General features: G+C 53.3%; 5 protein-coding genes across 5 annotated transcripts; 3 read left to right on the top strand and 2 right to left on the bottom strand.

The window, feature by feature from the left end:
- Nucleotides 1-195: 195 nt before the first annotated feature.
- On the bottom strand, nt 196-4679 carry CC77DRAFT_392504 (antiviral helicase). Its single transcript, XM_018531505.1, has 6 exons — nt 1747-4679; nt 1414-1696; nt 1178-1365; nt 949-1128; nt 432-898; nt 196-272 (listed from the first exon to the last, which is right to left on the bottom strand). The coding sequence occupies exons 1-6, from the start codon at nt 4441-4443 to the stop codon at nt 239-241; spliced, it is 3849 nt and encodes a 1282-aa protein (XP_018381632.1). The 5' UTR covers nt 4444-4679; the 3' UTR covers nt 196-238.
- Nucleotides 4680-4916: 237 nt separating this feature from the next.
- Nucleotides 4917-5775, bottom strand: CC77DRAFT_944759 (Swi3-domain-containing protein; the record flags this gene model as incomplete). Its single annotated transcript, XM_018534982.1, has 2 exons — nt 4917-5420; nt 5470-5775. The coding sequence occupies 2 exons, from the start codon at nt 5773-5775 to the stop codon at nt 4917-4919; spliced, it is 810 nt and encodes a 269-aa protein (XP_018381631.1).
- Nucleotides 5776-6144: 369 nt separating this feature from the next.
- Nucleotides 6145-8350, top strand: CC77DRAFT_1034272 (nuclear matrix protein; the record flags this gene model as incomplete). The annotated part of the gene is made up of 7 exons (XM_018526855.1): nt 6145-6369; nt 6421-6499; nt 6545-6663; nt 6711-7322; nt 7373-7525; nt 7627-7940; nt 7996-8350. The coding sequence occupies 7 exons, from the start codon at nt 6145-6147 to the stop codon at nt 8348-8350; spliced, it is 1857 nt and encodes a 618-aa protein (XP_018381630.1).
- Nucleotides 8351-8768: 418 nt separating this feature from the next.
- On the top strand, nt 8769-10104 carry CC77DRAFT_392097 (hypothetical protein). The gene has a single exon (XM_018531502.1). The coding sequence runs from the start codon at nt 9187-9189 to the stop codon at nt 9892-9894; it is 708 nt and encodes a 235-aa protein (XP_018381629.1). The 5' UTR covers nt 8769-9186; the 3' UTR covers nt 9895-10104.
- A 1466-nt stretch (nt 10105-11570) lies between these two features.
- On the top strand, nt 11571-13555 carry CC77DRAFT_392622 (homeobox-domain-containing protein). The gene is made up of 3 exons (XM_018531506.1): nt 11571-12346; nt 12396-13000; nt 13053-13555. Exons 1-3 carry the CDS (start codon nt 11679-11681, stop codon nt 13397-13399), a joined length of 1620 nt encoding a protein of 539 aa, XP_018381628.1. The 5' UTR covers nt 11571-11678; the 3' UTR covers nt 13400-13555.
- Nucleotides 13556-14988: the final 1433 nt, after the last annotated feature.

The following is a 14988-nucleotide window of genomic DNA, read 5'->3' as shown; positions in this document are numbered from 1 at the left end:
TCGGATCCGACTAAAAGACGGAATGTGAAACCGATAAGCGAAAGCCGGTCGATCCCAATGTCCAGATGGCGTGACTCGCGCATCATCACAACAAACGGGACAAAAAAAATGTCTACAAGGCCCCACATCCGTCCCGTCAGAGAACTAAACTAGGACCTGAAACACATAACCCCACCTGGAACACCCAAAGACCAGGATACGCCTGTGTCGCGGTTCTGGAACAATACTTGTGCCCCATTTACAGGTACAAGCTTGCACAGTTGCAAATGTCCCTGTTTCAAACACTTGTCAGTTTACCCATTTCACACACATAATGCACCCCAGCACATAACAGACCCAAACAACGGGCCAACGCGTTCCAAACACCCAGGGCTCAACCCGCCGGCGCGGATACGGGACATGAGGAGAAACTAAATGGGAGGAGCACATACCGTTTGATGAGTTCCTGACACGTCCCCATTTTTTGGAACAAAGTCGGGTCGCCGATAATCCGAGCCGCGTTCTTGACCTCCCGGCACGTCTCGTCTAGCCGGGTGATGACGCGGACAATAGTGCCTTCCATGACATCTGTCAGGTCCGTTATGCGATTGAATGACATACCCCTCGCCCACTCATACACGACTTCGACCATGCCGAAGCGGGGTTTGCTGACAAAGTCGTTCGAGTCATCTGCGGAGAGGATGACCTGATGCAGAGTTTGGATCTTGTTGACCTTCTCAGAGATCTCAACGATCTTGGCGACACCGCGTTCCAGATTTGCTGTTAGCGTAGGCTCTACGTCGGTCTTCTCTTGGAAGACAAAGGCCGAGAGTAGTGCGACAATTTCTTCCGGTTCGTACTCGGCGAGGACGTTCTCCAAAACGAGTTCGGTAAGGACCAGCTCGTCGGCCGAGTGGATCTGAAAGCTGTCAGTGAACGGATAGGCCTGGTTGAGAGAGACAGGCATACCTCGCAAGCTACCTTGCCCTTCAGCTCCACGCGAGAACCTTCATCAATAAAGCCGAGATCCTTGAGTACGTGTATGCGCTGTTCATAGTCAGGGAGTAGCTGTAAATTCTGATCTGACATGAGCTGGCGGAGGGCAAGGATGTTCTCTTTGATAAGCCACTGATCATGCTCTTGAGCAAACTACGATGGTTAGCTTGGGTTGAGGACACAGCCAGCCACGAACACGTACGTGTTTCAAGAAGTTTGGACACTTCAGGCATTCTTTGCTAACCGCATTCTGACCCTCCTTCATGCGGGCTTCCGCCAGTTCGCGGAACTTGAGGCTCTTGATCTTGCTGTAGTCGTATTCATCCCAGTCTTCATAGTCCCAAGATCCACACAAGGGCAGGAACTGATCTTGGGCCAACTTCAAGGTATCTGGCATATCTGTTAGCGCCGGATTCAAACCGTAGCGCACCCACTTACCCTTGGATACCTTCCGACCCAGGTTCTGAATGGATTCGGGCACATCGATGATGGTCTTGGTAAAGCATTCGATATCGTTCAGGGGCACGTAGGCTGCCTTTAGGATCAGATCCTTGGGGTTGTTCGGTAACTTGCGGAACCACTTTGCAAAAGGACCGACATATGGCAAGAGGTCGTCAGGCTTGCGATCTTGGTGCTGCGCCACCTCTAAGACTTTGACCGTGGGCTCGTTGCCTTTGCTAGTACCATCTTGCATTAGCATACCCGCGGTGCGTTTATTGTCCTGGTCAAGTTAGCAATAAGTCACTCTAGGAGCGGTAATTAGCGACGCACCCTCTTATAGACAATCAATCTATTCTTCGCCAAAGCCCGTCGTCCAATAGGGTTAATGAGTAGACTCAGGTGCATCTCGTTAGTGAGTCTCTTGTAGTCTTCACAAGACTGATGGCAGGCCTCTAGGTCGATGTCGCAGGTATCACAAGGCTCGCGCTTGATCTTCTCCAGCTCAGCCTCCGAGACTTTGACCTTGCCTTGATGTTCAGGTAGCAGCGCTTGGGTGGCATTCTCGCTGAAACTTCGCTTGATCATCTCTTCGATCTTCAAAGCCTCTACACGCAAAAGGTTGAGCATCATGTTATACGTCAGACGAAACTGTGATCTGAGCTTAGTAGGCTCACCCAACATCATCTGACGGAGTCTGGCTGCCGGTGGTGCCTCGTCGGCTCCGGGCGCACATATGATTACAGTGCCGACTGTGTCGAGTCCTCTTCGTCCTGCGCGACCAGCCATCTGAGTGTATTCGCCAGGGAGCAAGTCGCGGAACTCTCGTCCGTCGTGTTTGCGGAAACCAGAGAACACTACGGTTCTAGTGGGTAAATTGAGACCCATCGCGAAAGTCTCCGTGGCAAAGAGAACCTTGACAAGTGTCTTTGCAAACAGAATCTCTACAACCTCTTTGACGATGGGTAACATTCCACCGTGATGGACAGCAATGCCTCGGCTGAGCAACTCTCTTAGGCGCTTGATCTGAGGAAGGTCACGGTCTTCCTTGCTCAGTCTAGCCAGCGACTTCTCGATGGTCATGTGTATCGCGCTCTTCTCAGCAGCGTTGCAATAGTCGATGTTTGAAAGCGCCTCGGCATTCTCCTCGCAGCGCTTCTTGGAAAAGACGAATATACAAGCCGGCAACAGGTCTTTGTTTCGAAGATGCTGTATGAGGTGGACCCAGATATTCCGATCTTGCGCGGCTGTTGTTCGACCTCCACCACGACCGGTTCTGGCGATGTTGCCACGACCCCTTGCAGCCGGTGGTCCTCCGCCTCGAGGCGCACCACGCCCGCCACCTTGTTGACCTCTTCCACGTTGATTCTGGCCTCCCCGGGCGGGCGGTCCTCCGCGACCACCACTGCCTCTACCAGCTTGGGCTGCATTCGCAGGAGCTTCTTTGATCTTGTCTTTCCCGGACAAGACATCGTTTGCAGCTTTCCAGCCGTTGTCGATGAATTTCTTGTCTGCTGTAACGATCTTGTGGATGTCTTTTCCAGCCCAAAGATAATGTTCGAGAGGAATGGGACGCTTTGGGGTGGAGATGACGTAGATGTCCTTCTTCTTTGTGCGACCAACCCATGACGCGAACTCATACGTGTTGGGGACAGTTGCGGATAGTAGGATGAGAGTCACATGCTCTGGCAACATGATGATGACCTCCTCCCAGACAACGCCACGCTCCAGATCATTGACGTAGTGTACTTCGTCAAATATGACAAACTCTACATCTCGGATAAGATCCGCTCCCCGATACAACATACTCCGGAGGATCTCGGTGGTCATGATGAGACAGCTAGCTTCGGGTCTGATCTGCACATCTCCAGTAAGAATGCCGACATCGTCGAATGTTTGGCGGAAATCGCGGAACTTCTGGTTACTCAAAGCTTTGATAGGAGATGTGTAAATAGCTTTGGTCATGTGCTTGGCAGCGAGTGCGATCGCGTACTCTGCGACCACTGTCTTGCCAGCGGACGTATGTGCGGCTACGAACACTGAATCGCCATTCTCAAGATGGTAGACCGCTTCTTTCTGGAAAGTATCGAGCTCGAAGGGCCACTCGCGCGCCATATCCGGCACGAGTTCCTTGAAGTTGGTGATGTCGCGATCGATGTCAACCATATGAGCCCACTCTCTTCCGCCTTTCCTTCCAGAACTCATGGCAAGCGGGCCGTGAGGAGCCAACGCAGGGAACTCTACTGGTAGCAAGGCGTCAATCTCGTCGTCTCCAGGCTGGTCTTCGTCAGGTTCTTGGCCGTTCGCGCCGGCCTTCTCGGTGGTCTCTTCGTCATCGGCATCCATATCTCTGGGGGCTGCACCCGCCTCTGCTAAGGTGTCTTCGACCTCTTGCGCAGCCTTGGCATCTGTGGTGGGCTTTTTCTGGAAGTCGAGCCCACGAGTAAACCCAGGCGGTACCTCCAACAGGCCCCCTTCAGCACTGAAGTTGATGACTCTGTCAAGGCCACCAACCCGTTTCCCATTCGCATCCTCTTGCTGTTGAATTGCCTCATCTTCGATTGCAGCTACCGCTTCCACTCCATCAAGACCGCCAGGTGCGAAAGGAAAGAAGCCTGCTGCTCCACGCACGAATTCAGCTCTGTTGGCAGGCTTCCTGAGAAGAGACGTCGAGTTCTTGGCTGTTGCCGAGTTTGCTGGAACTGTGACTTCTTTGTATCCCGTGACACGGCCCTCTAGCCCCTCGCGCGTGAAGCGGATGATGGTTCGGGTCTGGGTTGGGGCGATCTGGAACAGGCTGCGGTAATTGGTGGGTGCATCCCAGCGCTGCTGAAGCTGGTTCAACCACTGCGTGTCGAAAGACTTGGAGGGTGTCAGGAATTCTTGCTCTAGTTCCTTTTTGATGACATCTTTGGTTTTGCGTTGTCGCTTCGGTGGCCGTTGTTCGCCAGCTATGGAGTCTATCCCATCTTCGCCGAGGCTACTGCTGTGCAGCCGCAGCTTCTCCAATTCTCCAGACAAAGCTTCCATATTCGCGGGTTGAGTACGAATCTGGTAGATTGCTATGCCTGGCCAGGTGCGGGATTGTGGCGCGCCGAGTGAGAAAATGGATGACGTTGTTTGTTTGAGACGCCAAGCCGCATCGGGAGGACCCACTTCCCCCGCTATACACGGGGTGACAGCATTCGGTGCTTATATCGTGTGCGATCAACAATCTGTACCTGCATATGTATTACGAGGAACATGGGTCTTATCAAAATTTGGATAGCTCCGAGACATTGCGAGACAGCCGAACCCGAATAACTCTGGTTTGTAGATCTCACGAGCACATGACCCGCAGACAGAGCATATCAGGGTACGCAGAGAATATATTGTAGCCATTTGCAATCGCACATGGCAGGTCACCGTGATGTCGTAACCTAACGCAATTGCCTTGCTTGTGAATGATTCCCCAACGCCGCGCTATGAATGTCCAAAATCAGGATGCTACGTTGTGTAGCTGTTCAATCCCACAAGTCGTCCATATCCGCCATCGCTTCCATCTCGTCCGCAAAAGGATCGTCTTGTGTAGGCGCGGGTCGCGTTGGGAGTGTCTTTGGTACGGTGGTACTAGGTTGGTTGCTTTCAGCCAACAACGCATCTAATTCGTCGTCGTCGGGGTCGCCGCTTGCTACTGCTTCTGCCGCATGATCTGCTGAATTGGAAGTAGGATCCTCCCGCTCTCCTTGTCGGCTCGGGCTGTCTTGCCCGACATGCTCTACGCCCTCCATCTCCTCGGTGCTTTGTTGTGGAGTCTTGTCCCGAGTTGCGTCGTCTTCGTCGGCGACGTCGTGTCCCGTGTTGCGACGTGGTTTGCCTTCATCGATCCAGTCTTTCCGCATCATGTGCATACGCTTTGTATGTCCAACCTTTTCGATGATGGCCAGGGCGTCTGCAAACTTAGCGCGGGGGTAAAGGTCGTCGAGCCACAATTGATACATGTTCAGCATGCGAGCAATGTCTCCATACTGCGACTGAGTTAGCCTGGTACCGCTTACTCGTGCGGAACAACCATACCTCGTGGCCTTTGCCTTTGAAGCGAAGGCGCTCTTTTGAGATCTTGCGTAGGCGGGGAATGCCAGGATCGGACAGCAGTCTTTGGTCGTCGAGCTTCGGAATAGGAATGCGCTTCTTCGTGATGACGATCTCTTCATCGACGCCTAGGGCGCCGGCATTGTCGCTTTTGTTGCTCTTTCGGTACTGTGGCTGCGTTGGGTTCTCCGTCGATTGAATGGGCTCTTCGGGATTTGTGACATCTTTGAGAATGTCGTCGAGATCATCGTCAGAGTCATGAGCGCGTACTTGCAGGCTGCTGTCTGCCATTGTGAACCTCTTGAGCCTTTGCGACAGGTATCGAAGGTGTCCTGGGTTCTAAAGTGTTGAGCGCGACGCGTTCGACGCGTTCAGCCACAAGCACAGACACTGCTTGCACTTGCCGCTTGTGGCGCAACTTTAGCTTTGTCCAGGCAAGGGTCCAACTCGACTTTGGAAAGCAGCTTCTGTATTCAATCACCGCCTTTTCTACCCAAGTATATATTACAACAACTATCGTCTCGCCGACTCATCCAGTCTACTGCGACTATAGATCCGTGGTCTGGAGCTCCTACTTCGCCAACGTAGTGGTGCTATTCCCTTTGCGCCAACGGGTCGTGAGCTCGTGATCGAAGCCCAACGCGCGCCAAACCTCTTAACATGTCGCCGCCTAACGTGCTTCCCGCCGACGCGGTAGCCCCAAGACTTGACTACTTATTGCGACGTGCCCGTGACGTCAAGCAAAGTACGGCGATTGACCCTCCACTCCAGGTTTCCGAGCTTGTACCGGAGAACGAGCCTCTTCTCGGCGAGATCGAAGGAGGGAAAGAAGTACGGACGCTTGCTGTCGAGAGTGCAGCTAAGAGTGTTTTCTATGCCAACCTTGTCAGTTGCTACGCTGTCGTCTTAATTCTACCAGTCTGCTCACATGATTAGGGTTCGACTCGGATTGAGGAGCCGGCCTTTGTAACTGTTTGGAATCTACTGGATATCCTGCAGTATTGCGGGGATCGAGGTATGTTACTCGCCAGTACGGCTGCATCTCGACTGACATTCTTAGACCTCTGCTCTCCGCAACTCGTCCTCCTGCTCATTGAAGAGTTGCTTGACAGCCAGTCAATCTCAGGATGTCGTGTGGTATTCAACTTTCTCGAGTCGAGGAGAGAAACCATCATCGCGGTATGTCATCCCTACCAATCTCGTTGCCCTTTCTCACCTTGTTTCAGATCAACTCCAAGAATAAGGACCTTGTTATCTTGAGATTGTGCAATGAGCTGCTCCGCCGGCTATCTCGCGCGGAAGATCCAGTCTTCTGTGGGCGTGTCTATATATTCATGTTCCAGAGCTTTCCCTTGGGCGACAAGAGTTCGGTAAACCTGCGGGGAAACTTCCACGTCGAAAACGTAACGACATTCGAGGACTTTCTGAAGGAATCAAAACCGGAAGAGGACTCTATGCAAATCGATATCGACGGGCCTGCTCCTGCTACCAAGGAAGATTCGAAGTCAGAGGAGCCAGCCATCCTGTCTGGCGATATCGACAAAAGCAAAGATGCGAAACCTACCACACTTGATACCGAGTCTCTCTACCCCGTGTTCTGGTCTTTACAGCACTCTTTCTCAAATCCACCAAGGCTTTTTGAAGAGGACAATTTCAAGCAATTTCAGAAGAGCTTGGAGGCGACGCTAGCCAAATTCAGGGAGGTGCCAAAAGTCATACAGGCCGGAGATTCAGAGCGAAAGAAGGGACAAAAATCACGGGAAGGCGACGACTACGATGCATTCGCCAACTCCTTTAATCCTAAATATCTCACAAGCCGTGACCTGTTCAAACTTGAGGTACGCAAGATTGCCACTATCAGACCTGCGCTATGACTGACAATTTGCAGCTGAGTGATCTCGCCTTCCAACGTCACATCCTGGTCCAAGCACTGATACTCATCGACTTCCTGTTGACCCTGACCGAGGGGTCCAAGAGCAAGCCATTCTACCAAAATGCGCAGAAAGCGATGCAGTACAATTTCACACTCCGCGAGGAAGACGTAAGTCCCCATCATTTGCCACATTCTCCTGCCTCAGTCACGCTCCCATGCTCGCTTCGCCATCCACGATCATCATCTTCTCGGCTGACCACAAAGCACAGACCGAGTGGGCATTGGGCATCAAGACCGCCATCGCAAATTACCTGCAGGAAGGCCCAGATGGCAAATTCTACTACCGGATGGTGGATACCGTGCTTTCCCGCGACAAAAACTGGGTACGATGGAAGATGGAGAACTGTCAGCCGTTCACGCGAGATAGAGTGCCCCCAGCAGAATTCCAGCAAGCCAAATCTGGGGCACAGAAAGCTGTTGTTGCTAAGAAAGCCTCGAAGCCTATGGGGGTACCTAGTACTTTGAACTTCCTCCACAACAACGATGCAGAGAACGGACTCTCTCAGCTACGACAACGTGACAGGTATGTGCTCCGCTCGTCCGACTAACATTGATTTCAGCCTCTGACGTTCAGTCAGGTTCAATGTGCCAAATGCAGAGTCATATGCAAAAAAGGTCAAGATGACCGACTTAGACCTGGAAATGACTGACGCAGAGGAGGAGAAGCGGCAAGCGGGGGACAAGAAGTCTAGCTATGTCTGGCGAGGCCTTCGTCTTGCTTCAAAGACGCAGCTAAGCTCCTTTGATAGAATTGAGCATTGCAAAGGGCTGGAGGCTCTTCAGCCGGCCACCTCTTCCATTGAGGCGACGGGTGTTGACGCTGCACCCACTACTTCGGATGACCAGGGGGTAATTCCGCAAGACGAGCATCAGAGCGTCGAGGAGCAGCGGCCCGACCAACGCAGTCAAGTGACTGCGGAACCAGCGGCGTAGTGGCAGTGACAGGGGCAGGTTGTCGCCTGCACCAGCTAGGTGTGAATTATCGATGGCCCTGAGGGACATACGAGCTTTTCCCCATGGGTTATCGTGCAGTATGGGGAGCATTGTGGCGCTTTCCCATCGAATTTATCTCTGCAAGCGAAGAGAACATGGGGTTCTTCTCCCCGAGCCACTCTCAGCGTATCGATAGATCGGAAGCCATCCACAGTCTGAGCGACCGTACATCCGGTCGCCAACGGCGCCCCTCAATTTGCAACGCCACGAGGGGACGTCAGAAGGCTGGGTTGAGGCGCAAGCAGGCTGTGGAGATGAAAGGTTCCACCTTGGTGAATAAAAGTCTTCACAATATAGCATCGCGTGGGCATGTCCACCATTCCCGGGTCTCATTCTGATGTAACAATAACGATCGAGAGAGCTCTGGCTCTCATCCCTGGTAAGCATCGTCATGCTTCCAGGCCTTTGACAGGAAATGTTGTGATCTCAGATGTGCCGTGGTGCGCCGGGGTGGGGCCGTCTTCAGGCTCATTCAGTGTGTTGTCAGCACAAAATCCACCTACGTGGGAGATGCTGCATCCTTCCGAAATGAAGGGACCTGTACTACCTGACACCACCGTTCAGCGCAGTCCGAGGCTTTCCAAGGTTCTCTGCTGTGGTCTGGCACGCGGTGGGACCACCTCATCATGTCATGACAAGTTGCGAACCACAGCAAGGCCACAGGCCCAGACTGCTGGCAACGGATCGTAATCATATTCAATGCATTATGTTCACGAGATGGACCGAAGCATGATGAAAAGAGGCAGGCATGTTCTGCCGACAATGGACAGGCACCCATGCGCTCATCAAACCCACAGACGTGTTGCGTCCCCCCACCAATGACCCGCCAGAATATCCGCGGTTTCGCTATCGCTCGCTCCTGTCATTTCCACAGGCCGTCCTCATCCGCCATCCGGGCGGTCTTGGCGTTGTTTTGGAAATCGACCGCGACGCCCTGTTCGGCATTGCGTTTTGGAGATTGCGTAGGCGTTGGGAGAAACTGTGCTTTTCTTCGTTGCGAAACATGCCAAACGCTGGCGGTTACCCGCGTGCTTCACAGCCGGACAGCAAAAACAACAACTTCCGGCCAGTTCAGGCAATGCGACCGCGCGAGGCGGACGGTGTACATCATTCGTCAGTCCATAATTCGTCACGGGCTCAGCGCGCGGTATCGGCTAGAGGTTCATCTGCTTTGGACACGGGCAATGTCGATCACTACGGAACGGCGTAGCATGGGTGGCTTGCGCATCGCCCAATTTTTCCCTGCAGTGCGGCCGAAAGACAGTCGTTGCAGCCTCGTCTTCGATGCCATTCGCGCGCTCCAGGACAGTTTCAGCGCGCTTGCTTGGACACGCATTTCCAAACACGTTACGATAATTCACCGCTGTCACCCAACTACCGACAGCCCACCAGTGTTGCACGCAGTCGCACTACAGCGAGAACAGGCTTCGAGAAACAGCGCCTTTCAGCATTTTCCCGGCGCGGGCCGAGCTTTTGGCCGTTAGATCGTTGTCAAGCCCAGCCAGATCTGTTGCTCATTGGCGACCCCCGCTGCTATTGGCGACGGCGTCATTGCTAGGCGCTCGACTACTCACCACACTTGATCAAGCAGGTGTGCAGCAGGAACACGCAAGTAGCTAGACGCGGTTCCTTGGTTTCCGGCAAGCATCATGGGTCACGGCTGAAGGTGACCAAGGTTCGTTGTTCATGCATCTGAGCGGGCGCGATGGGCGGCTCAAACCACACGCAAGGCTGATGCAGCGCGTTCCTGACGCATACGCAATTTGCGGACCGTGGCCATTAACATTTGACTTGACAGCTGCCAGAAGACGCACTTGGAAGCCACCGGTCCAGGGCGGAATGGCCCGCCATAGCACAATTTCGTGTGAAAGTCATGGTTCGACGACAGTAGCATCATGGTAGCATGGAGTACACGAGCCTGGCGGCACCAAGTCCGACCTTCACCACCACACCACCATCTCGTCCGCACACAATCCACACTAAAAGCAGCATTGACAGCGACACCCCGCAACAAGCCGTGCAAGCGTTGCCGAGCCCTGTAGCATCCCTGTCCTCTCTCGCTGCGGGTTCCTTGGACTTCCCGCATCGCATCTGGCCAATAATGGCGCCGCCGCCTGCCTCGACGTTCGACTGCGAGACGCCACGGATTAGTCCTTGCTCGTCGGCCATTTTTCTACACGGGCCCTGGTCTATGCATGTAGCCTGCAGCCCACCATGTTCACGCACCGCTCGCTCCCCTTCTCTTTCGAGGGGAGGGCACCCTGGCATGCAGCACACCTGATCCAGAGCCTTTCGATTCGCCCGTTCCCGCTCCGTCTCTCCTTCGTAGTAGGCCCACGTCCCGAGCTACCGTATCCCTGTGCCCTGAGCCTTTGGGGTCTGCTAGCCCTCGACGTTAGTCACGCTTCTCGTCGTGTAACAAGCTGCTTCCAGATCCTCGAAGGATATCATGTTTCCCTAAGAGGCACCGCTGTCCATGCGTAGTCTGACCCTAGTCTTTCGCACTTGTCTTAACCTCGATTTTATCCGGATCGTCGACAGTAGAGTACCGTCAAGCCTTTCTTGTCTGAATGATCTGATTCCCCTCCCCTGCCGCTATCGCTGATATAGCCTCCGACGGTTCCTGACCCTCTTTACAAAGGGCTACCCACCGCTGACTATCAGACGACGCTTTCACTCTTCTAGAGCAAGCCGGCTGTTCATCACCTCGCTCTTGTCAAGCATCAAGCGCCCACTGCCAGCGTCTATCTTTATTTGGCTCACAGTATCACCTCCCTGGTAGCTTCTATTTCAAGCTTGAAGTTGCACCAAAACTCCGCGCCCCAATCCTACTCTCGGTGCGACATCAGCATTCAGCCTACTCGCATACCCGCCCTCCGTAGGTTCATCAGCACGACCACCTCGAACTGTTAGTTCGTAACGGTCTTGCGACTCTAACGCGCGCTGGACTCGACGTCAAAGCATTGCGACTACCTTCTCTCTTTATCGCTGATCACCCGCATAAACCCCGCACAGGGACCGGGCGACGATCGACAGTTCACCCCAAACTCCATCAGATCTTTACTCCTTGCGGAATCTCGTGGTTCGTTCGAACTTCGAACGAAGTCGCCGACATCATCAGTGTTGAGGCCTTCCTAGTGACCAAAGCAACTAGGTAAGCAGCGGTTCAGTTCGTGCCCCCTTCTTCGCTAACAGCGAGGCACAGGAGAGGTATCAGCCACAGAGCTCAGCCTACATCTACACCACTACAACAGTTTCAAAAGCGCCAATGGTCGACGGAAGCTTCCTCGTTCCTTTGTCTCCTCCCAGTTCGCCACACATGTCTGCGTATAGCACGACTTCAGCAGACAACGAGTGGCAATCAGCAGAACTCAGAACTTTGGAACACACTCCACCACATTCAGATAACGACATGGCTATGCTCCAAGCCGAGGTCTCCGGACACAACTTCGACTTGAAGCGGCCGTCAATGCGAACACATAAGAGCTTTCCCTACCTGCTCGACGGAAAGAGCCACCTGAACAGCGGTAGCAACACACCATCTGGACTCGATGAGATCGAACAGCATGACATCCCAAATGTAACTTTTGGAGGCTCTGCTCCTACTAGTCCTATCTCAAGGCTGACGCCACCTTCCACCAACGACGGTGGCAATGTAGAGAAGCGCGAAGAGGAGGACGATGATCTTATCCTCGACGATAAGGACGACTGCGACGAAGACGAAGAGAAGGGTGAAGACCGGCAACCTATGACAGCCGCAGAGATTCGCGCGGCGAAGCGAAAGATGAAGAGGTTCCGACTTACCCACAACCAAACTCGGTTCCTGATGAGCGAGTTTGCTCGTCAAGCACATCCGGACGCTGCTCACAGGGAACGACTCGCTCGGGAGATCCCCGGTCTCAGCCCCCGTCAGGTCCAGGTTTGGTTCCAGAACAGGTAAGCCTACCTTCTACCGCCGAAGCAAGGAGGTACTAACACTGTGTAGGCGAGCGAAGTTGAAGCGATTAACAAGCGACGACCGTGAGCGTATGATGAGGTCTCGCGCTTTACCAGATGACTTCGACATGGCATCAGCACTTCACTCTCCTTTCGGAAACTCCCATGGTCTCGGCACACCGCTGGCTTCCCCTGGATCTTACAACCCAAGCTTCTCTGAGAGCAACATGATGAGGCCGCTGAGCATAGATACCTTCAGACGAGGACCGCTTGACTCGCATATGTCGCCAACTGGCATCAGCCCTGCTTTTGGCGGGTTCACCTTCACACCACCTCAATCAGCGACCGACACCATCTCACCCGTCTCAGCTCACGAGGGATCCCCCTTTGGCTTCCATTCAACACCAATCGACACTAGCCCTAGAACGTCCAACCCCTTCTCCATGCCTGTCAGCAACCCAACCGCGTATGCTGCACAACATAGCATCCCTCGCCTTTCACTTCACGCCGACCGAATCGCAAGGAGCCGTGCAGAGTCTCTACAGTCACCTTTGAGGACTAGCATGAGCTATACTGGCTCCCATGACAGCTCCGATAGCCATGACAGTCGGTCCTATTCCAGCTCAATGATGCCGTACGGTATCGGCTACTCTTGTAAGTTTTCCTCGCCCACGTGGCTCATGGTCCTGCCTTCTAACACTTCCAGATTCCCCAGTACCAGGCTTCGGTACATCAAGCGGCAACAGAATGCGGTCCTTCTCCAACGGCGTTCCCCGTCGCATCGAGCTGAGCACTCACTACGCCCCTCAACGCAACGGGTCTACGCCACAGACCGCCCACTTCCCTTCCTTCTCTGGCTCACCGCTCGTCACCCCTTCGAGCTACGGAATGCCTCAAATGAGTGCACCGCACCACATGTCGTCGTTTCCTAGCTCATATATGCGGAACGACTCGGCGCACAATGACTCGTATTCTGCCGTTGGCTCTGTGCTGGGAGAAGTCATGGAGAACGCCAGCCAACACAGCGACGACCACCATAACGACCAGTACTAAGCAAGCGCGCGATGTCGTTTTGTTTTTGTTTGATTCTTGTTTGATTTGGCCGGTGCGAAGATTATGAACCTACAGCGATTTTTGTGTCTTGTGAAGAAAAACGGGTACGGATATATGTTTCGACTGGGTGGATGACACTGCTGCATTCCAATCTTCTCTGGCGATACCAGTCTCGCCTTCTCTCTCCTACTGTACGAGATTTTTTTGGTTTGGTGGTTGTTTCATCACACAAGTTCATCACCACTTTACGGCAACTTGCAGGCGATTACCCTCTTCTACTTCAAAACCCCCCTTTTCAACCAGCTTGAGCTATGGCAGCGCAGTATTGGTATTACCGTTCTATGTATCATCTTACAATTTACCCACATACATTCCTTGTGGCAATATCAAATGTTCCAACATACACTTGTACACACTTTGTCTTGGTCCTGTCGCCACTGTGCTTCACAGCCACATCCACGACACGGAAAATCTTGCCTGTACAAAGCAACTACTAAGGAGACAAGAACCACATGACGCGGCCGATCACATATACCCCACATCTTTCCAATACAATCTTGCATGGCGGCTACACCTCACCTACTGTGGATCTGCTGTCCTGCATGTGCCTGACTAACTGATTACCCACACCAACCGTTGACCGATTGAAAGAGAGATGGTGGCGCCAGCAAACATGGCAGCATCGCCAAGTAAACCACCGTCAAATCGTATGTACCTCTATATCCAAGCGAAGACTAGCTGAACCACCCATCCAGCTAGTCGACCCGATACCTGAGGCGATGTCGGAGCCTCTAGCAAAACGGACTATTGTGGTATGTGGAGCCCATGCCCAGCGTTCAAGCAACTTGACAAGCTCTCTTTGCAACCGTCGGCCGGACGGTGGTGGAACGCGATGTCACATCAAGGACCGTGAGTTCTGTCGCAGTGGTACTTGCTCCGAGATTCCGGGCGGCGGGAAAACTGGCCTGGAGCTGGGCGGATAGATCTAGACGGTGCAAGTGGATACTCCGATGTGAGCGTACAGGAAGTGTACTTCCCGCGTACAGCGCGGGCAAAACAGGCAGGCTGATTTCTCTCCAATGATGTGTGTGTGTGTCTGTGTGTGTGTGTTGATGACATGTGTAGGGCGTTTTTCTTCTGCTCCTCATTCCTGACACGGAGTTGGATTAATGCTCATGGCGTTCGTCACGCACACATGGTGATCCCACACAAACTCGTTACGCGTTGTTCATGCACACTAGAATCTTCTCCAGTCGAGAAAAAGCTTCCACCACCCCTCCACCCCTCCTCCCCATATCCACCAAGCCGGCCTCCATCCGAACCGCCACCTCCCGTCGATCCTTCCGCGCCCTCATTCCCTTAATCAAAGTCTCAAACCTCCACATGACCAGAATCTTGTTTATATTGCATCCTCGACCTATCCTGTGAGCGAAAGATGCGAGGGCAAACCGAAGAAAAGGATCTCCACACTTTCTACCCCAGACTTTTCTTAACCTGCTTCTCTTGCATGTCGTCTTGCATGTGTGGATACTTGGCAGAGACAGACTTGCAGGCAGCTGCAGTTAATTTCGGCTTCTGAGGCTCAGGAA

Source organism: Alternaria alternata (genome assembly GCF_001642055.1).
Source record: "Alternaria alternata strain SRC1lrK2f unplaced genomic scaffold CC77scaffold_22, whole genome shotgun sequence".
In the NCBI taxonomy this organism is placed as follows: domain Eukaryota; kingdom Fungi; phylum Ascomycota; class Dothideomycetes; order Pleosporales; family Pleosporaceae; genus Alternaria; species Alternaria alternata.
This window is presented reverse-complemented; position numbering and strand designations above follow the sequence as displayed.